The 20596-nt window shown below is 41.1% G+C and overlaps 1 protein-coding gene across 1 annotated transcript in view; it reads left to right on the top strand.

Moving 5' to 3' along the window:
• Positions 1–20596, top strand: part of OCA2 (OCA2 melanosomal transmembrane protein) — a 245469-nt gene that overhangs the window by 223563 nt on the left and 1310 nt on the right. Inside the window, exons 22-23 of the mRNA XM_061135017.1 lie at positions 6037–6130; positions 20379–20472. Of these exons, the coding sequence (XP_060991000.1) occupies positions 6037–6130; positions 20379–20472 (188 nt within the window). The remainder of the gene's footprint in view (positions 1–6036; positions 6131–20378; positions 20473–20596) is intronic.

Genomic DNA, 20596 nt, shown 5'->3' with positions numbered 1-20596 from the left:
TCTCTACAATGCTTTCTGTATTTCCAGTGCAGGGCCTTGCTTGTCCTTGGGTCCCATAATGGTTTACACATAACTCTGCTAAAGTAGTCATCAAACTGTTAAGGCATGTCTGCAGCTGCATTGTCTTATTTACTAGCATTGTGTCTGGTACAAAGAAGATATTTAGTAAATGTTTTATGACTAAATAAGTAAATAATTTGCAATAGGTTAATTTTCCCATAGTAACTCTTTCTTTACATCTCCCTTGGCTTACATCCTCCAGCAACTGTGTTATTTTCACTGAGGGAACTGGGCATCTCAATGCTCACTCTGTTTCTGAGAGTCACAGATAAAATTGCCATACCATCTCTCTGCCAGGCCTCCTTGCCACCTGAGCCATAACCCCATCTCTAGTTGGGCAGCTTCCCTGGTGGCTTAGAGGGTAAAGGGTCCGCCTGCAACGTGGGAGACCCGGGTTCAACCCCTGAGTCAGGAAGATCCCTGGAGAAGGAAATGGCAACCCACTCCAGTACTCTTGCCTGGAAAATCCTATGGACAGAGGAGCCGGGGAGGCTGCAGTCCATAGGGTCGCAAAGAGTCAGACACAACTGAGTGACTTCACTTCACTCACTGTGACTCTGCCTGCAATATTCTTTGTTGCTGGTAATATCTATTCCCCTCAATTCTCTTCTTCCTTGTCCTAAGAGCTGGTCTTACCAATATATAGCTCTTTATGTTCCCCCAGAAAGAGGTTGTTTCTTCTCTGGATTCTTCTTTGTGGTAGCCACTGTCACGGTGGGCCAAAGACACCAGAGGCTGGTGTAATGTGTCGGCACTGGGAGACGCTGGTGTGCCCTGAGAAGGCCTCGGGGATAGACGGATGTTATGAATGAGTTAGTGTTGGAGACACTGCCAAGTTTGGCAGATGCAAAGCTGAATCTGGCCTCTGTACCCCAATACCAAATTAAATCTCAGAGACAGAGTTTTGGGTGAAGTATTACAGAAAAAAATGTCTTTATTGCTTTGTCAAGCAAAGAGGGCAACAGCAGGCTAATGCCCTGAAAACTCTGAGTCCCAATCCGGGGTGGGGGGTGTATGGGAGGAGTTTTATAATCAAGGGATGTTATTTCTGATCATGGTGCATGCAGGACCTGCATTCCTTCAATTGAGAGATCTTCTGGCATCAGTGATAATGGGCAAACCAACTTTTGGAATGAAGAATGCTACATCAAGTAGTTAACATCTTCCTTCCACTTGGTGGGAGTTTTATTTTGGCAGAAGAAGTAAGAAATATTGTTAGATGTATCCCTTGAGGGGGAACCAGAACCCTGCCCCAAGGCTGCACCATTATTTCTTGAATGCTCCCCCATTATCTCTATATCCCCTCCCCTCCCTGACTAGCAACAGTTTGAGCCTGCACTTTGGGACTCAGGGAATGGGACAGAGAAGGGTTTTTGTGCCCTGGAGCTCCACAGGGTCCTGCTCAGTCAGTTTCAGGTGCTCTGCTTCCCTTGGATATTACTTCCCGACTACCACCCTGTGGACTATAGGTATTCATCACCTTTCCTTCCTTGCTGCACACCTTGTGGATATGGGATTTCCTCAATTTCAGCCCCCCAGTTGTCTTTATTAAAAAAATCTGTGTGTATATAGATATCTCCCACTGGTTCTTGCCTCTGACAGATGCAATGAAATAAATGTGTCCTGGGGAGGTGATTTAGGTTTCCTGCCTGAGAGGATAACTCCTGCCCACTACACATCCCTTCTTCCAACTAGGAGCATCTTCACGCTGCACAGTTGAGAGGTCCTCTGACCTTGGGGTGTGTTGAAGAAAGGGGGACTTGGATTTTGTATGAGATATCAGCAGTCATCTGTGTCCCTCTGCACCTCTGGCTGGAGTAGAAAGAACTCCAATGCCTCATGCTTTGCATTAGGGAATCTTTGTGTTCTGGCCTGTCTTACATGGACCTACAGAGTTTGGGCATTCCTAGAAGGGTAGCGCATCTTCTACTCTATAAATTATGGTTTCTTGAGCTATTTCTGGGGCCAGATCCAACCAAACATCCCTTAAAGTACCTAGTTCTTACTGCACCAGTCTTGAAGAGTTGCATGATCAAGGTCTGGCTGCTATGTGCATTTTTATTTTGGTGAAATCTCCACATTCTCAGTTCTGCTATTTTCCTGGAGGACTGAACAAGGAGACCCAAGAACATATTATAGAAATATCAGATCAATCCAAGGGTAGAGATAGGTTTGCTCACTTATGGCCATCATACATGAAGAGAAAACACAGGAGCAGTGACTGGACCTTCTGCTGTCAGGCTTGCAGAACTGCCTGTGTTTCAGTTAAACCTTATTCTGCTGTAAGAATATAGCTTTAGACAGGGTCATTCTCCAGGTCAACAGCATGCATGTTCATGAGACTTAAAACATGTGGAAATTTTATTTAACAGGGTTAGAAAAGTGGCAGATACTGTCACCATTTCCAATGACTAAAAATGCCAGCCAATGTCTTGGTTGAAGGGCAGGGTCTCAGATGATGACTCTTGATCAACTGGTGTGGAAATATTTCAATATTTTAACAAATATTTCCATAGAAGAAAATCCCTTTGATATCTGCCCACCTCTCCTTCTCTCCTCTTCTCTTACCTACAGTTGTCAGGGAGTTGTGGGAGCTACATGTGAGCCCAGATTTGTTTTTGTGAGCAGTTATTTTAGGCTTCCCAGAGAACTGCCTTAGAGACTTTATGGGAAAACTAAAATACACTGCTAATGACTGAGAATTCCCTGACAGTCTTTCTCAACTTAAACCTATCTTTTCAGCCTCATTTGCTTAAATAAGAAGAAATCTCAGATGATTTTAAATTTTAAAATATTACTATTCCTGTGCAGGATATTGAGTTAAAAAGTGGTAATTTATGCATAAGAAATTGAACATTTCCTGAAATGAAATATTTTGAGATATGAAATATTTCCTTCCATATCAGTAAACAAGGATGTCATAGTCATCAGCATGAGCCAGTGAGCTCTGAGGAAGCTCAGGAAAGAAAAGAATATCTGTCATTTAGCAGCCATCAGACTGTAGCCACCCCTCACGGTGAGCCATGAGGAAACTCAGGAAGTGAAAACACAGGATACTGGCCCCAGATAGGTGACATGGATATCAACAAAATGGTTTCAGTAAGTGCAGACTCTTGCGTCTTCTCATACATAGAAAAGTGCTCCCTAATAACTCAGTTGTTAAAGAATCCTCCTGCAATGCAAGAGACCTTAGTTCGATTCCTGGGTTGGGAAGATCTGCTGGAGAAGGGATAGGTTATCCACTTCATTATTCTTGGGTTTCCCTTGTGGCTCAGCTGGAAAAGAATCCACCTGCAATGTGGGAGACCTAGGTTCAGTCCCTGGGTTGGGAAGATCCCCTGGAGAAGGGAAAGGCTACGCACTCCAGCATTCTGGACTGGAGAATTTCATGGACTTGTACAGGCTCTGTAGTTTTGGCTCACGGGCTTAGAATTCCCATGGCATGTAGAATTTTCCCAGAGCAGGGATGAAATTTATATCCCCTGCATTGGCAGGTGTATTCTTAACCACCGGACCACAAGGGAGTGAGTGCGTGTGTGTGTGTGTATGTGTGTGTGCTCAGTCATGTCCAACTCTTTGCAACCCCATGGGCTGTAGCCTGTCAGTATCCTCTGTTCATGAAATTTTCCAAGCAAGGATACATGAGTGGGTTGTCATTTCCTTCTCTGGGGTATCTTCCTGACCCAGGTATCGAACCTATGTCTCCTGTGTCTCCCACAGTGACAGGCAGATTCTTTACTACTGAGCACCAAGTCCACCTTTTTTCTTAATGTCATCATTTGTTATAAACTTCCCTCTTAGAACCACTTTTTTGCTGTATCTCACAACTTTTCGTGTTCTGTGTTTCCATTTTTGTCTAGATTTTAAAAATTTCCAAAAATTTCCAAAATTTACATTTTCAAAATTTAAAAATTTGATCTTCTTTGACCCACTGATGCTTAAGGGGCATGTAGCTTCATTTCCAACATTCATTTCTGTATTTTTGAGTTTTTCAGTTTTTTTCTTGTTATTGATATCTAGTTTCACACCATTATAATTGGAAAAGAGAACTGATATGATTTCACTTTTCTTAAATTTCTTAAGACTTGTTTTGTGGCTTAACAAATGATCTATCCTGGAGAATGCTCAGAGTGTGCTTGAGAAGAATGTGCATTTTGCTGCTATTGGATGGAATGTTCTATATGTGACTGTTAAATGTGAAAGTGAAAATCACTCAGTCATGTCCAACCCTCTGTGACTCCATGGACTATACAGTCCATGGAATTCTCCAGGCAAGAATACTGGAGTGGGTAGATGTTCCATTCTCCAGGGGATTTTCCCAACCCAGGGACTGAACCCAGGTCTCCCTCATTGCAGGTGGATTCTTTACCAGCTGAGCCACCAGGAGAGCCCAAGAATACTGGAGTGGGTAGCCTATCCCTTCTCCAGTGGTTCTTCCTGACCCAGGAATTGAACCGAGGTCTCCTGCATTGCAGGTGTATTCTTTACCAGCTGAGCTACCAGGGAAGCCCATATGACTGTTAGGTCCATTTTTAAAAAAGTGTTCAGATCCATAGTTCTTCATTGATTTTCTGTGTGGATGATCTGTTTATTGATTAAAATAAGGTATTGAAATACATTGATCTCTTAATATTTGCTTTATATAATTATGTACTCTGTTGTAGGGTGCACATAAATTCACAGTTGTAATAATCTATGGATGAATTGACCCCCTTATATAATGACTTTTTTGGTCTTCTAACCATTTTTGACTTAAAGTATATTTTGTCTGATATGAAAAAGCTACTTCTGCTCTCTTTCTACTTGCATGGGTATCTTTTCCCATCACGCTACTTTGAGTCAATGTATGTCCTGTGTAGCATATAGTTGGTTTTTTTTTTTTTTTTTTTCAATTCCTTCAGTCACTCTGTGCTTTTTGATTGGAGAATTTAATCCATTTACATTTAAAGTAATGTTTGATAGGAGGAATTCACAGGTGGTTTATTGGTAAACAATCCACCTGCCAAACCAGAGACGGGGGTTCAATCCTTGGCTCAGGAAGATCCCCTGGAGAAGGAAAAAACAACCCACTTCAATGTTCTTGCCTAGATAGTCCCATGGACAGAGCAGTCTGGCAGGCTACAGTCCATAGCATTGCACAAACATGACTGAAGTGAGCTTGCGTGCATGCACATGGTTTTTTGTTGTCTGTGATTTTGGGTAGTCCTTTCCAGATGTGTTACTGTTGGAGCCCTCCTCCTCATGCTCTTTACAGAGGTCCATACAAGGCAACTGTCCCAAGGCAGAAGGTCCAGGGGTCCCTCTTTAACCTCTGATGGGCTGAGGTACCTACCAGTGATAACATGGAACAATATCTCCTGAGCATACTGGAAACAGGCCCAGAGATTTTGTGTTCTTCTGGGCTTCATTATCAGCATGAGTCAAAAGGGAGCATGTTTATGGAACACAAATTCCTCAGAGAAAGGTTTACCTGCATGCCATTTGGAACCAGAAATCAAGTCTAGCTTGGCCGTTTAAGAGATCTGCATCTCTCCAAGTCTTGATGTCCCTATCTATTGATTGAGGGAATAGCAAACACACCTGGAGGATGCTTGAGAATTAAATAAGATGATGTATGCATAGAGTTAATATAGGAGGTGGTCCACTGCAGGGATAATATATACTGGTTAGATGGTTTTAGTCCCCAGCACTGTGTGAGATTCTATGCAACTTCACCCCATGTAAGATCCACAGTTGCTTGAGGCAACTGAGAAGAAGGAGGACCAGTTGGTCATGTGGCTGGAAACAAAGACTTACTCATAGGCTCAAACTCAAGGTTTTTTTATTCTAAAGTTCACTTATGTTTCCTTTTGAATGTCCTGTGCTCTGTTCAGTTTGAGTGCTAAAAAAGTGCTTTGGATTTTGCAAGTTGGTCACAGAATGGGTAACTCCTTTGGGCTTTCATGGACATGATGTCAGTGTCCTTTTCCTCCACAGATTCCCGTGCTCCTAAACCTGAGCAGAGACCCTGATGTCAGCCTTCCTGCCCCACCACTCATGTATGCGCTGGCCCTTGGTGCCTGTCTGGGAGGTAAGGGGGTACTGGATTTGAGGGAGGGCCCCCAGACACTATGGTGAGCCTGAAGTGATGATTAATGAATGCCAAGTTGAAAATAAAGTAAGAATCAGTAAAGTAAGAATAGTTTGTGATTTCCTAAGTGGAAACCCATCTTCACCATTGACTGGAGAGTTCTAGCCCTGCCCAGTTCCTCTGCAAAGTATGTTACTTCCCATTCTCTGCAGAACTGCCCCTGACATTCTAAGCCTGTGGCCTGAGGATGGTCATTACTGACGTCTCAAAGTTAATGTCTTCCCACACTGCATGCCAATGTGGCTTAGTGGCTTAGGTTTAGAAGCAGATTTTGAATCAGAAACCATCCTCAGTGACAACTTCTTATTCCCTTTTTTAAGGAGTGTGTGTTATGGGTGATGGTAGGTAAAGTGATGAATGTGTGAGCTAAGTAGAGACTCTAATGTAAGAATAAGAAGAAAAATTTTTTAAAGCTTTTTGGGCCAGAGGAGTGTTTTGTCTTTTGGAGGCATTAAAAAGTCAATTAGAAGAAGTGTCAGGAGAGACTAACCTCTGGTGAGTAAACACAGGGGTTTGGATGTGATTGTATTTGGAAGGAAACCTAATCACCTTTGGAAACACAAGAGGATTGTGAAAAATCTTAGATAAACACAATAGATACCTTTAAAATTTTTGTTTTTGCTTCCAGGTATGCTTAGGTAATCTAGCTTTCTTTGTTCTTTGATTGGTCTCTAAGTCTTAAATCAACAGCTTTGTTTTTAGTGTATCTTCTAGTTTGCAGAGGGCGACTAATGTCATTCAGTGAAGTTGCTATGATTTCTGGAGACAGCTAGTTCACTTAATTCAGCAACCGAGGCCTCAAATTCTGAGTTTAGATTTGTTAAAATGGCCCCCATCTGAGATCAGGAAAAGCAACAACTGCATTGACAACTACATTTAGTATCGGTGATAGAAACAGAATCCAGAGACACCAGGAAATATGTCCGCTGTGCAGAATTTTGTTCATTAAACCTTAATGAGCATCTTCTACTATTATATGCTGACATTGTCTTCCTGAGTGGGGAGACAGTCATGTAAGTTAAGATTGCAGTATAAGTGGATCCTCTTATGGCCAAGTACACAGAGTGCTCGAGGGGCACACAGAGGCTGGAGGAAAGTCAGGAATGGCTCTCCAGAGAGGGAAGTTTTGAGCTGGTTCTCAAAGAATGAGAAGCTTCCTGGACTGATTCTTATTCACCCAGAACATGTAGAATGACTAGAAGAGAGGGGATTATCAAGGAAGGAAGTTAACATGGACCATTTATATGGCTAATAACCTAAAATATGATTAAACATTTATTGATTGAGACTCTTTTTACAGTTTATATATTTTTAATTGAAGGATAATTGCTTTACAAAATTGTGTTGGTTTCTGCCATACATCAACATGCATCAACCAAAGAGTACATACGTCCCCTCCCTTGTGAACCACCCCATTCCACCCCTCTAAATTGTCACAGAGCTCATGTTTGAGTTCCCTGTGTCATATAGCAAATTCCTACTGGCTATCTATTTTACATATGGTATTGTATATGGTTCCATGCTACTCTCTCCATTCGTCCCACCCTCTCCTTCCCTCCTTTCCTGTGCCCACAAGTCTGTTCTCTATGTCTTTGTCTCCACTGCTGATCTGCAGATAGGTTCATCAGTACCATCTTTCTAGATTCCATATGTATGTATTAATATATGATATTTGTTTTCTATTTCTGACTTACTTCACTCTGTACAATAGGCTCTAGGTTCATCCACCTCGAACTGACTCAAATGCTTTCCTTTTTATGACTAAGTAATATTCCAGTAATATTTTATATATGTACCATAGCTTCTTTAATCATTCATTTGTCGATGAACATATAGGTTGCTTCAATGTCCCAGCTATTTTAAATAGTGCTGCAATGAACGTTGAGGTACATGTTGCTTTATCAATTCTCATTTTCTCTGGGTATATGCCCAGTAGTAGGATTGTTGGGTCACATGGTTGTTTTCTTCCTAGTTTGTTAAGGAATCTCCATACTGTCTTCCATAGTGGCTGATCAATTTATATTCCCACCAACAGTGCAAGAGGGTTCCCTTTCCTCCACACCATCTCCAGCATTTATTGTTGTAGATTTTATTTTTTTGCTGAATGTGTGTGTATTTTCTTTTAAAAAACATATTTATATATTTTAATTGGAGGATAATTACAATATTGTGATGGCTTTTGGCATAGATCAACATGAATCAGCTATAGGCATACATGCACCCACCCCATCCTGAACCCCCCTCCCACTTCTCTCCCCACCCCATCCCTCCAGGTTGTCACAGAGCACTGGTCCTGGATACCCTGCTTCATGCATCCAACTCACAGTGGTCATCCATTCTACATATGGTAATGTACATGTTTCAATGCTATTCTAACCCTCTCCTTCTCCTACTGGGTCCAGAAGTCTGTTCTTTATGTCTGCTGTGTCTCCTTCTGTACATAGGATCATCAGTACCATCCTAGATTCCATATATACGCATTAATATACATCAATTGTCTTTCTCACTTACTTCACTCTGTATAATAGGCTGTAGGTTCATCCACCTCATTAGAACTGACTCAAATGCATTCCTTTTGTAGCTGAGTAGTATTCTGTTGTGTATATGTGTCACAATTTCCTTATCCATTCATCTGCTGATGGACATCTAGGTTGCTTCCATGTCCTAGCTATTGTAAATAGTGCTGTGATTAACACTGTGGTACGTGCCTGTTTCAATTCTGGTTTCCTCAATGTTTATGCTGAACAGTAGGATTGCTGGTTCATATGACAGTTGTAGTCCCAGTTTTTTAATGAATCTCCACACTTTTCTTCATAGTGGCTGTACCAGTTTGCCTTCCAACAAACAGTGCAAGAGAGTTCCCTTTTCTCCACACCCTCTCCATGTATTGTTTGTAGACTTTTCAATGATGGCTGTTTCTGGCTATTGTGAGATGATACCTCATGGTGGTTTTGATTTACATTTCTTTGATAATAAGTGATGTTGAGCATCTTTTCATGTGCTTGTTAATCATCTATATGTCATCTTTGGAGAAATGTCTGTTTAGGTCTTTTGCCTACTTTTTGATTGGGTTGTTTGTTTTCTGGTATTGGGTTGCATGAGCTGCTTGTATATTTTGGAGATTAATTCTTTATCTGTTGTTTCGTTTGCTTTGTTTTCTCCTATTCTGAAGGTTGCCTTTTCACCTTGCTTATAGTTTCTTTCATTGTGCAAAAGCTTTTAAATTTAATTAGGTCCCATTTGTTTATTTTTGTTTTTATTTCCATTATGCTGAGAGGTAGGTCATACAGGATCTTGCTGTGATTTTTGTCAGAGTGTTCTGCCTATGTTTTCTTCAAAGAATTTTAAAGTTTCTGGTCTTACATTTAGGTCTTTACCCATTTTGAGTTTATTTTTATGTATGGTGTTAGAAAGTGTTCTAGTTTCATTCTTTTACATGTAATTGACCACTTTTCCCAGCACCACTTGTTGAAGAGACTGTCTTTTTTCCACTGTATATTTTTTGCCTCCTTTGTCAAAGGTAAGGTGTACATAGGTGTGTGGATTTATCTCCAGACTTTCTATTTTGTTCAATTGATCTATATCTCTATCTTTTGCCAGTACCATACTATTTTGATGACTGTAGCTTTGTAGTGTAATCTGAAGTCGGGAAGACTGAGTCCTCCAGTTCAATTCTTTATCAAGATTGCTTTGGCTATTTGGGCCTTTTGTGTTTCCATACAAATTGTGAAATTATTTGTTCTAGTTCTGTGAAAAATACTGTTGGTAGTTTGATAGGGATTGCATTGAATTCATAGATTGCTTTGAGTAGTATACTCATTTTTACTATATTGACTTTTCTAACCCGAGAATATGGTATATTTCTCCACCCATTTGTGTAATCTTTGGCTTCTATTATCAATGTTTTGTAATTTTCTATATACAGGTCTTTTGTGTCTTTAGGTAAATTTATTCCTAAGTATTTTATTCTTTTCATTGCAATGGTGGATAGGATTGTTTACTTAACTTTCTTTTTCTGATCTTTCATTGTTAGCATATAGGAATGCAAGGAATTTCTCTGTGTTAATTTTATATCCTGTGACTTTACTATATTCATTGCTTAGCTCTAGTAATTTTCTGGTGGCTTCTTTAGGGCTTTCTATGTAGAGGATCATGTCATCTGCAAACAGTGAAAGTTTTACTCCTTTTCCAATATGGATTCCTTTCATTTCCTTTTCTTCTCTAACTGCTGTGGTGGTTTTTGAATTATTTTGAATAGTAGTGTTGAGAGAGGACACCCATGTCTTATTCCTGATTTTAGAGGAAATGTTTTCAAATTTTTGCTATTGAAGATAATGTTTGCTCTGGGTTTGTCTTATATGGCTTTTATTATGTTGAGGTGTATTACTTCTATGACTACTTTCTGGAGAGTTTTATCATAAATGGGTGTTGAATTTTGTCAAAGGCATTCTCAGCATCTATTGAAATAATCATATGGTTTTTATCTTTTAATTTGTTAATAATGGTGTATTACATTGATCGACTTGCATATAATGAAGAATCCTTGCATCCCTGGAATAAACTCAACTTGATCATGGTACATGATCTTTTTAATGTGTTGTTGAGTTTTGTTTGCTAGAATTTTGTTAAGGATTTTTGCATCATGTTCATTAGTGATATTGGCCTGTAATTTTCTTTTTTGTGTGTGATGGTTTTGGAATCAGGGTGATACCTTGTAGAATTAGTTTGGAAGTGTTCTTTTGGGAGAGTTTTAGAAGGATAGGTATTAGGTCTTCTCTAAATGTTTGAAAGAATTCACCTGTGAAGCCATCTGGCCCTGGGCTTTTGTTTTGGGGAGATTATTTTTATCACAATTTTGATTTGATTATTTGTAACTGGCTTTTCATAATTTCTGTTTCTTCCTGGTTCACTCATGGAAAGTTGAACTTTTCTAAGAATCTGTCCATTTTCTCTATGTTTTCCATTTTATTAGCATATAGTTGCTCGTAGTAGTCTCTTACGATCCTTTGTATTTTTGCATTGTCTGTTGTAACCACTGCTTTTTCATTCCTAATCTTGTTGATTTGGCTTTCTCCCTTTTTTTTGCTTGATGAGTCTGGCTATTGGTTTATCAAATTTGTTTATCTTCTCATAGAACTGGCTTTTAGTTTTATTAATATTTACTATTGTTTTCTTCCTTTCTTTTTCATTTATTTATGCTCTGATTTTTATGATCTCTTTCTTGCCACTAAGGTTCTTGGGTGTTTTTGTTCTTTCAGCAGTTAATGTGATGTTTTTCTTGTTTCTTGGGGTAGGATAGTATTGCTATAAACTTCCCTCTTAGAACTGCTTTTGCTGCATCTCATAGGTTTTGGATTGTCGTATTTTTGTTGTCACTTGTTTCCAGGAATTTTAAAATTTCTCTTCTTATTTCTTCAGTAACCTATTCATTAAGTATAAATGTATTACTTAATCTCAATGTGTTTGTTTTTTACAGTTTTTTCCCCCCTGTATTTGATATCTAATTTCATAGCATCTTGGCCAGAAAAGATGCTTGATATGATTTCAATTTTCTTAAGTTTACTGAGGCTTGATTTGTGACCCAAGATGTGATCTATCCTGGAGAATGTTCCATCTGCACTTTAGAAGGAAGTATATTCTTCTACATTTGGATGGAAAATCCTGAAGTTATCAATTAAGTCCATTTGGTCTTATGTTTCATTTAATGTTTGTATTTCCTTATTAATTTTCTGTTTTGATGATCTGTTCTGGTTGACGGAGATGGATCTTCTCTCTGTGAAGGGCAGCACTGTGTCCAGTAGTAGGTGTGTATGGGTTAGATATGGCTTTGGGCAGCCTGTCTGCTGGTGTGCAGTGTTGTGTTTCTGTTTTATTGAAGGATTATGTGGGGTTTCTGGGCACTGGTGCTTGCTGGCCTTTGGGTGGGCTTGGTTTTGGTGTTGAGATGGAGGCAGTTGGGAGGGCTCTCATCTATTAATGTTCCCTGAGGTCATGAGTTCTCTGATGGGATTGGGATTGGGTCTCTCATCTCAGGTGTTCAGGCTCAATGCATATTGAAGCTCCATGACCTCACAAGCTACACAGCACAAAAGACAAGTTTCTAATACTCTTGGTGAGGGCAAGACTCAGCAGCCCAGAACACCCAGCAAGGCTTATACCAAAGTCCTCTAATGTTTCTAGAAAGGCCTTTGGACCTGTTTTGGGCAGCGTGGGGTTAATTCAATCTCAGATATGGCCTTATTCCAGCTTGCAGTTGCTCCTAATGTTCGCGGTTGCCTCTGGAGTCCCCAGTCTGCTCCCCACCTGGACATGAGGGGGCAAAGAGGCTCACTAGGACTCATTTGCTATCTTGAACTGAGAAAGGGGAGGATATGGCAGCCACATATGTGTTGTACTGGAGAGTGGCTGTTGTGTCCCGTTGGATGTTGTTACAGTCTAAGATAGATCATGAGTTCTTCCAGAGGAAAGGGGGCCAGTTTGTGGTTCCCTAGAAAGAGCTCAGCTGTTAAAGCTCCCAGCAAGTTGTGGGGAGTAACCTGTACCTGTTCATAGCCTGGAGGTAGCTGCAACACCCGGGTCGGGATCACATCCATGGTGTTTTGTCTGCTGCCTCCAGCACCCCTCCTGGCTTTGCAATGGTAGTCATGTCTATTTCCTCAGCCTTGTTTTTGTATCCCTCTCAGTGCATCCTCATAGCTGCTAGCCCCCTACCTCTCCCTGGGATCTTCACTGCAGCCTCTGGCCCTGGTCCCACCATCTGCTGCAGGCCAAGCTTCCTAGCCACTCATCCCGGCTGCCCGTCCCCACCCTCTGGTCCGGGCTGAGGCTTGTGAGCTGCTTATGGGCTGAGAAGAATTGATGGGCAGCTTTCTGTGTATTTTGCCTTATGAGCCCCCACTTTGAGGTTCCACAGCGCCTCTTTGGTCCCACCTGAAAGGGGATTTCCTAGTGTGTGGAAACTTTTCCTCCTTCATGACTCCTTCCCTCCCTAGGGGAACAAACTCCTGTCCTGAAGTCCTCTGTCTTTCTTTTTTAAATGTGTTTCTTTCATCCTACCTCATTCCAGGGAAATTAGTTTGCCTTTTTTGAGGCCTGGGGTCTTTTGTGGTCATTTAGAAGTTGCTCTGTAGGAGTTGTTCCATATTTTGATGATTTTTTAAAATGTATTTGTGGGGAGCAGGTGATCTCTGCCATCTTCTCCGCCCCCTCTTTTTTTTAGCTTAAAAAAAATTTTTTTTATTGATGTATAGTTGATTTGGTTGATTTCTTTAATGATCCATTTGTAGTTTAATAACATATGTATTGGGGCTTCCCTTGTAGCTCAGTCAGTAAAGAATCTGCCTGCAGTACAGGAGACCCGGGCTCGATCCCTGGGTTGGGAAGATCCCTTGGAGAAGGAAATGGCAACCCACTCCAGTATCCTTGCCTGGAAAATCTCACAGACACAGGAGCCTGGTGGGCTTCGGTCCATGGGGTTGCAAAGAGTCAGGCACGACTGAAAGACTAACACTTACTTACTTACTTAACATAAGTATAGCCTCAAAGTGTTTGTGTTTTTAACAGGTTTTCTCCCTTTAGTTGATTTCTGATCTCATAGCATGCTCTATATGATTTCTATCTTCTTCAATTTACCAAAGATTGATTTGTGATCCAGATGATATCTATCCTGGAGAATGTTTTGTGTACACTTGAGAAGGGACTGTATTTTGCTGCTTTTGGATGCAATTCCCTATAAATTAAGTCTATCTATTAAGTCTATCTGGCCTAATACATCATTTAAGGCTTGAGTTTTTTAAAAAAATAATTTTCTATCTGAGTGATCTGTCCCTTGACATAAGTGAAGCTCTAAAATCCCCCACTATTACTATGTTACTGTCAATTTCCCTTTATGACTGTTAGTGTTTGCCTTATCTATTGACGTGCTCCTGTGTTGTCTGCATATATATCTCCCACTGTTTTATTTTCTTCCTGGATTGATTCCATAATAATTATGTGTGGCCTTCCTGCCTCTTGTAACAGTCTTTATTTTAAAGTCTATTTTATTTTTCTGATATGAGTATTGGTATTCCAACCTTCTTTTGATTTCCATTTACCTGGAATATCTTTTTCCATCCCCTCACTTTCAGTCTGTTTCCATAGGCCTGAAGTGTGTCTCCTGTAGATAGCCTATATAGTGGTCTTTGTTATATCCCTTTAGCCAGTCTTTTGGTTGGAGCATTTAATCCATTTACATTTAGGGTAATTATCGGTATCTATGTTCCTATTGCTATTTTTTCAATGGTTTTTAGTTTGTTTTTGTAAGTTTTTTTTTTCTTCTGTTCCTCTTTTGTTCTTTTCTCTTGTGGTTTGATGATCATCTTTAGTGCTGTTTAGCATTGTATTTGAGTTGCTTTTTCTTTTATGTATGTGTTTCTACCATAGTTTTTTTGTTTGCATTTCCCATAAGATTTTGCTATAGCAGTATGTGTATGCTCATATATACTCACTTCTTTTCATTCTTTTCTCTCTCTCTCTCTACATATATATATATATATGTATATATATATATATACATACATATATACACACATATACATATATATGTGTGTATGTATATATATATACACATATATACACACACACACAGACTGATTCCAAATTGGGAAAGGAGTGTGTCAAGGCTATATATTGTCACCCTGCTTATTTAACTTACATGCAGAGTACATCACGTGAAATGCCAGACTGGATGAAGCACAAGTTGGAATCAAGGTTGCAGGGAGAAATATCAATAACCTCAGATATGCAGATGACATTACCCTTATGGCAGAAAGCAAAGAGGAATCGAAGAGCCTATTGATGAAAGTGAAGGAGGAGAAAGTAAAAGCTGGCTTAAAACTCAACATTCAGGAAACTAAGATCATGGCATCTGGTCCCATCACTGCATGGCAAATAGATGGGGAAACAATGGAAACAGTGAGAGACTTTATTTTTTTGGGCTCCAAAATCACTGCAGATGGTCACTGCAGCCCTGAAATTAAAAGATGCTTGCTCCTTGAAAGAAAAGTTATGACCAATCTAGACAGCATATTAAAAAGCAGAGACATTATTTTGCTGACAAAGGTCCACCTAGTCAAAGCTATGGTTTTTCCAGTAGTCATGTATGACTGTGAGAGTTGGACCATAAACAAAGCTGATGGCCAAAGAATTGATACTTTTCAACTGTGGTGCTGGAGAAGACTTTTGAGAGTCCCTTGGACTACAAGGAAATCAAACCAGTCAGTCTTAAAGGAAATCAGACCTGAATATACATTGGAAGGACTGATGCTGAAGCTGAAGCTCCAATACTTTGGCCACCTGATGCAAAGAACTGACTTATTGGAAAAGACCCTGATACTGGGGAAGATTGAAGGTGGGAGGAGAAGGGTACAACAGAGAATGAGATGATTCAGTGGTACCACTGACTTGATGGACATGCATTTGAGCAAGGTCTGGGAGTTGGTGATGGACAGGGAAGTCTTGAGGTCACAAAGAGTTGGACATGACTGAGCAACTAAACTGACTGACTGATATACACATATGTGTGTGTATATATGTTATATATATATATATATTAAGTTACTAGTTTCTTATTTTTAAATGCAGTTCCCATTTCCTACATCTGTCCTCTCTTCATAGTTCCTGGTTTTGATATTATGTTTGTGTATGGTTGATTTCCAGCTTTTACTGTATGTTTGCTTTTACTGGTGAGTTTTCCTATTTGTGATTTTATGTTTCTAGTTGTAGCCTTTTTTCCCCCCTGCCCAGAGGAGCTCCTTGGTTTGGTGGTGCTGAATTCTCTTGGCTTCTGCTTGTCTTTAAAGTTTTTTTATTTCTCCCTTGAATTTGAATAATAACTTTTCTGGGTAGAATATTCTAGATTGTAGGTTTTCCCCTTACATCACTTTGAGTATATCATGCCACTCCCTTCTGGCCTGCCGAGTTTCTGCTGAAAATTCAGCTGATAGCTTTATAGGGATTCCCTTATATTTTATTTGTTGCTTTCAATATTTTTTTTCATTGTATTTAGTTTTTCTGAGTTTAATTAATATATGTTCTGGTATGTTCCTCCTTGGATTTATCCTGTATCTTAATTTCCTGGTCTTGTGTGATGTTTCCTTTCACACTGTATGGAGTTCTTGAACTATAATCTCTTCAATATTTTCTTAGGCCCTTTCTCTTTCTCTTTGTCTTCTGGGATCCCTATTATTCAAACGTTGGTGAAATGCACCAAACAAACAATGTTGCGTCCTCATTTCTTTTCATTCTTTTTCTTTATTCTGTTCCATGGCAGTTAATTCCATGGGACAGGGTCTGTTTTCCAGTTGGAGTTGTATTCCATGTGGCTTTATTGCCCTGAAGTGTGTGCTCTATTCCTAAGGAGGTGAGCACGAAGGAAGTGAGCCCTGTATGTGCACATCAGGTCTATATGCCACCCGTGCAGCCATTTGCAGTTCTGCCAGAAGCAGCCCAAGGTTATGTCTCTTTCTCTGTTGTATTCATCCCAGACCTCTTGCTAGGCTGTTGCTGGGGGGCAAGGTTTTGTGACTGCTGATCTGCCCCCTGGGGCCTAGGCTGCGTCTGTGGTAGGGCTCTCCAGGACCTGTCTATCCCAGATCTAGCTCTAAGCTGTATTGGAGGTGGGCAGAACTGAAGGGCTCCCACAGGGAAAGGAATTACTTTGTACCACACCCTAGGGACTCTTCATGGTAGATAAGTGATTCTGTGATGCCACCAACCAGCTGGTTGATGCATCAACAAAGTCCACTGCTGCCAAATTTGCCATAGTCAAGGTCACAAGCCTGGCAACACTGGAGCTGTGCAGTGCTGTGAGCGTGCTGACAGTAATGTTCCTATGGAGACTTACGCTCTAACTTGCATGTGCCAATGATGGGGCTCCTACGGCAGACTTATGCCCAGCTCTGTGTGTGCTAATGATGAGCTCTGAGTTTTGGCCTGGACTACACTCCAAGCCCTCTGGAACTAGACCATTTTCTCTCCCAGGGTCCTTCTGCTGAAGCCTGTGTTTCATTGCCTAGCTGGGCAGGGCACATTAGAAGCCCTGCTCAGGGCCTGTGTGGGGTGGGAAGTGGCGTGAGGTAGCAACTGATGTACATCAACTGATACACATGCACTCCTTGCAAGTAGAGTTCATACCCCTCCTGTCCATCTCTCTGTCCTAGAAGACCTCTATGAAGGAAAGGGGGAGTTCCCAGGGAGAGGGACCACCTGTGTGGACCTTTCCTCTTTCACAACTTCCTCCCAGAGGTGCCAGTCTCATCCTAATTCCTTTTTTCTATCCTGCTCAGTTACATGGGAATCTTTCCTGCTGCTTCGGTTGTGTAAGAGATCTCGTGTCAGCTTTCAGTTGGTTTTCTGTGAAATTAGTTCTACATGTAGATATATATTTTTATGTGTTTGCTGGGGGAGGTGAGTTCCATGTCCTTCTCCTCCACCATTTTGATCCAAAAGGAGTATTTTTCAAATATTAATCCTTAACATGAGAGAAAGAAAGTGTTGCCTTTTATTTTTTAGAGCTCACTCAAGTTCTTGAATGTGACCTTGAATTATGTGTGACATTCTGTTTTATTCAGGAGAGTTTTCAGTGTTAAATCCTGGAGTAGCAATGTTTGGGGTGCAGAGCAGATGCTACTCAGCTATTGAGGTGTGTGCTCTGCGATGGAGGCTGGCAGGGCCCTCTGAGGAGCATTCGCATGTCAGCATGTTGCTACTCTGTGCCTTGCTTTCTTCATGGGGACACTGAGGACCTCAGTGCTCAGCCACCTGAGCATTTTCTCTCTGTCTGTCTGATCTCAAGCCCACTGCACATCTCATACATTGTGCCATGTCTTTGTTAACAGGCTCCCTGTGAGCCCCTGAAGGATATGAGCTGATTTCCATGTGGAATGACCTGCTAGGGTGAGAGGGAGAGCCTGCCTAGGGTTAGGCAGTTAGGAAGACGCTAATGGAAGTCTTGGGTAGGGGGAAGGTGGGAGCCGAGGCAGATCTCAGAACTGAGATGGAAATCCAGACTCAGTTCTGGTCATAAAAAATAGATAAACTTTGGGGACTTTTAGGATGTGTCTGCTTCCAAACTCACTCAGGTTGTTGGCAGAATCCAGTTCCTTTGAGGTGTAGGACTAAATATCCACTCCCTTGCTGGCTGTCAGCTGAGGCTGCCCTTAGCTCCTCGAGGCCTCTCTGGTTATGGCCTTTGGATCTAAATCTCAGAACCAGCAATGTTATATGGAAGTCTCATGGTGGGAATTCTTCCACCCCCTTGGATCTCTCACACTGTCTACCCTGGGTTCCCTCCAGCTCTCCTCTGGGATCTCTCCTACCCCTGTATTGCTGCAGCTCCCTGGAGTCTCCCTGATCTCTATGACTCTCCCTCTGAGGCTTCTCTTCTGCTTCTAGCTTGAGAAAGTTCCCTACTTTTAAGGGTTCACGTGAGTCAGCTGTGCCCATTCAGATAATTCAGAGTAACCCCACATCTCAAGATCTATAACCTGAAATACTTCTGCAAAGACCTTCTTGCCATACATAGTAACATAATGACATAAGCACATGTTCTGAGGACTAAGGTGTGGGCTTCTCTATGGGGCTAGGGGGTATCATCATTTAACTACCTGGAACAAGGCAACATCTTATAGTCTGGACTGTCCACCAATCAGGGTCTATGCCTCCTTTGTTGCCACCCTAAAATCTGTCCTGCCCAAGCAGTTTGAATATTGGTCTGCCATGCCCTCCCCTGCTATGGGGCAGCTATCCCTCCCCTTGGTGATGGGCTTGCCCCTCCCGACCTCCCACCTCTATTGCATCCTTCCTAAAATTCTGGGTGGGTCCATACACTTTGAATTACACTGAGGTACAGGAGGATTGTCATGAAATGGACCATCAGAAACACAGGGAGCACAGCAGACTGGGGCTTGGGCTTGTGGGGTGCAGAGCTCTGAGGAGACCCTGAAGATTTTTATTAAGCTCTTAAGATCCAAAGTCTTATATTTTTGACATGTCAAATATATTTCATCCTTAGAGCAAGCATGTAAGTGGATGTGGTGTGCTATTTCAGTAGTTTTCATGGAAACTAGGTTGAACTCTTATATGGAATAAAATCAGGAAGAGTGAAGTTAAACCGTGAGCCTTTGCCCTGCCTGCCTATGGATCTGGTGGTTGTGTTGGATGTCTGTGTATCTCAGGACAGTGTAAGGACTAAGTGGGGTGGGGGGGGGCAGGATAAACCTCATAGGTGACACAGCTTATCATTTATTCCTTACCTCTCTCCATCCTCCGTATTCCAGTGTGGAGTTCTAGACCAACATAGCACCTTGGGGCACAGCTTCCTTGATCCTCACCCTCCTGCTCTGCTGTCCAGTATTAAAAAACCATCTCCTCAGGCCAATAAGGGCTGTTAGCAGTTGCAGATTTGTGTCTCATAGTTCACAGTCCTCAGTGATGCACAATGCCAGAACTGAACTAACTTGGCTATGCCTGGGTTCTGCACCCATCCCCAAACACTGACCTCTGTGGTTAGTGGATAAAAGATCCCAAAGGGCTTCACCCAGTAGATTCTACCTTTCCCTGATCCCATCTCTCTGTTGAGTGTCAGGCTTGAGTCATATCCCTCACTGAGGCCACACTTGTATATATGTGTGCACGTTAGTCTCCCTGAAGATCATGCATTCTGTCAAAAAGGCCCACCCAGAGAAGCATTATATTATCCTGGTTGCTTACATCCATCTTTCCATGCACACAAAGGATTTCCTGGTACATGTCCTGACCTGGAGTCATAAAGGTGGTGGTTTTCATTTGAGATGAGAACCTACTTGTATTTCTCATGGTGAATCTACTTTCATTTTCCTCTGGAAGATATATGCCACCACATCCCATGGTGATTTGCTAGTTCTCCTTAGCATTTCTTCTTTCCTATCACATTCAACAACAATAGCCCTATTCAAAAATAAATACTTACAAGCAATGAATTTATCTTCTGTTTGCTGGTGTTTTTTGTGTTCCCTGCAGATATTCACACAAGCAATCACTTTCATAATGAACTGTAATCATCAAATCAAAAGTCTGTGCGATGGTTCAAGTATTACAGAACAAAAGAGAATAGAAGTCTACCTCCAAGATGAATTGAGATTTTATTATGCTTTTCGAATTTTGATTCTAGGTAATGGGACACTGATTGGAGCATCAGCAAATGTGGTTTGTGCAGGAATTGCGGAACAGCATGGATATGGATTCTCTTTCATGGAATTTTTCAGGTACTTCAAAAATTTATTTAAATTTTCTGTTTATATAGTCCCTAAGCTTAAGTAATTAAAAATAAGCCACACATATTTAATATAAGTATGTTTTATTAATCAGCAAGACATTGGTATTTTATGC

The sequence above is a fragment of the Dama dama genome, chromosome 33 (genome assembly GCF_033118175.1).
Source record: "Dama dama isolate Ldn47 chromosome 33, ASM3311817v1, whole genome shotgun sequence".
In the NCBI taxonomy this organism is placed as follows: Eukaryota; Metazoa; Chordata; class Mammalia; order Artiodactyla; family Cervidae; genus Dama; species Dama dama.
The sequence above is the reverse complement of the archived record's forward strand: the minus strand, read 5'-3'. Positions and strand labels throughout refer to the sequence as shown.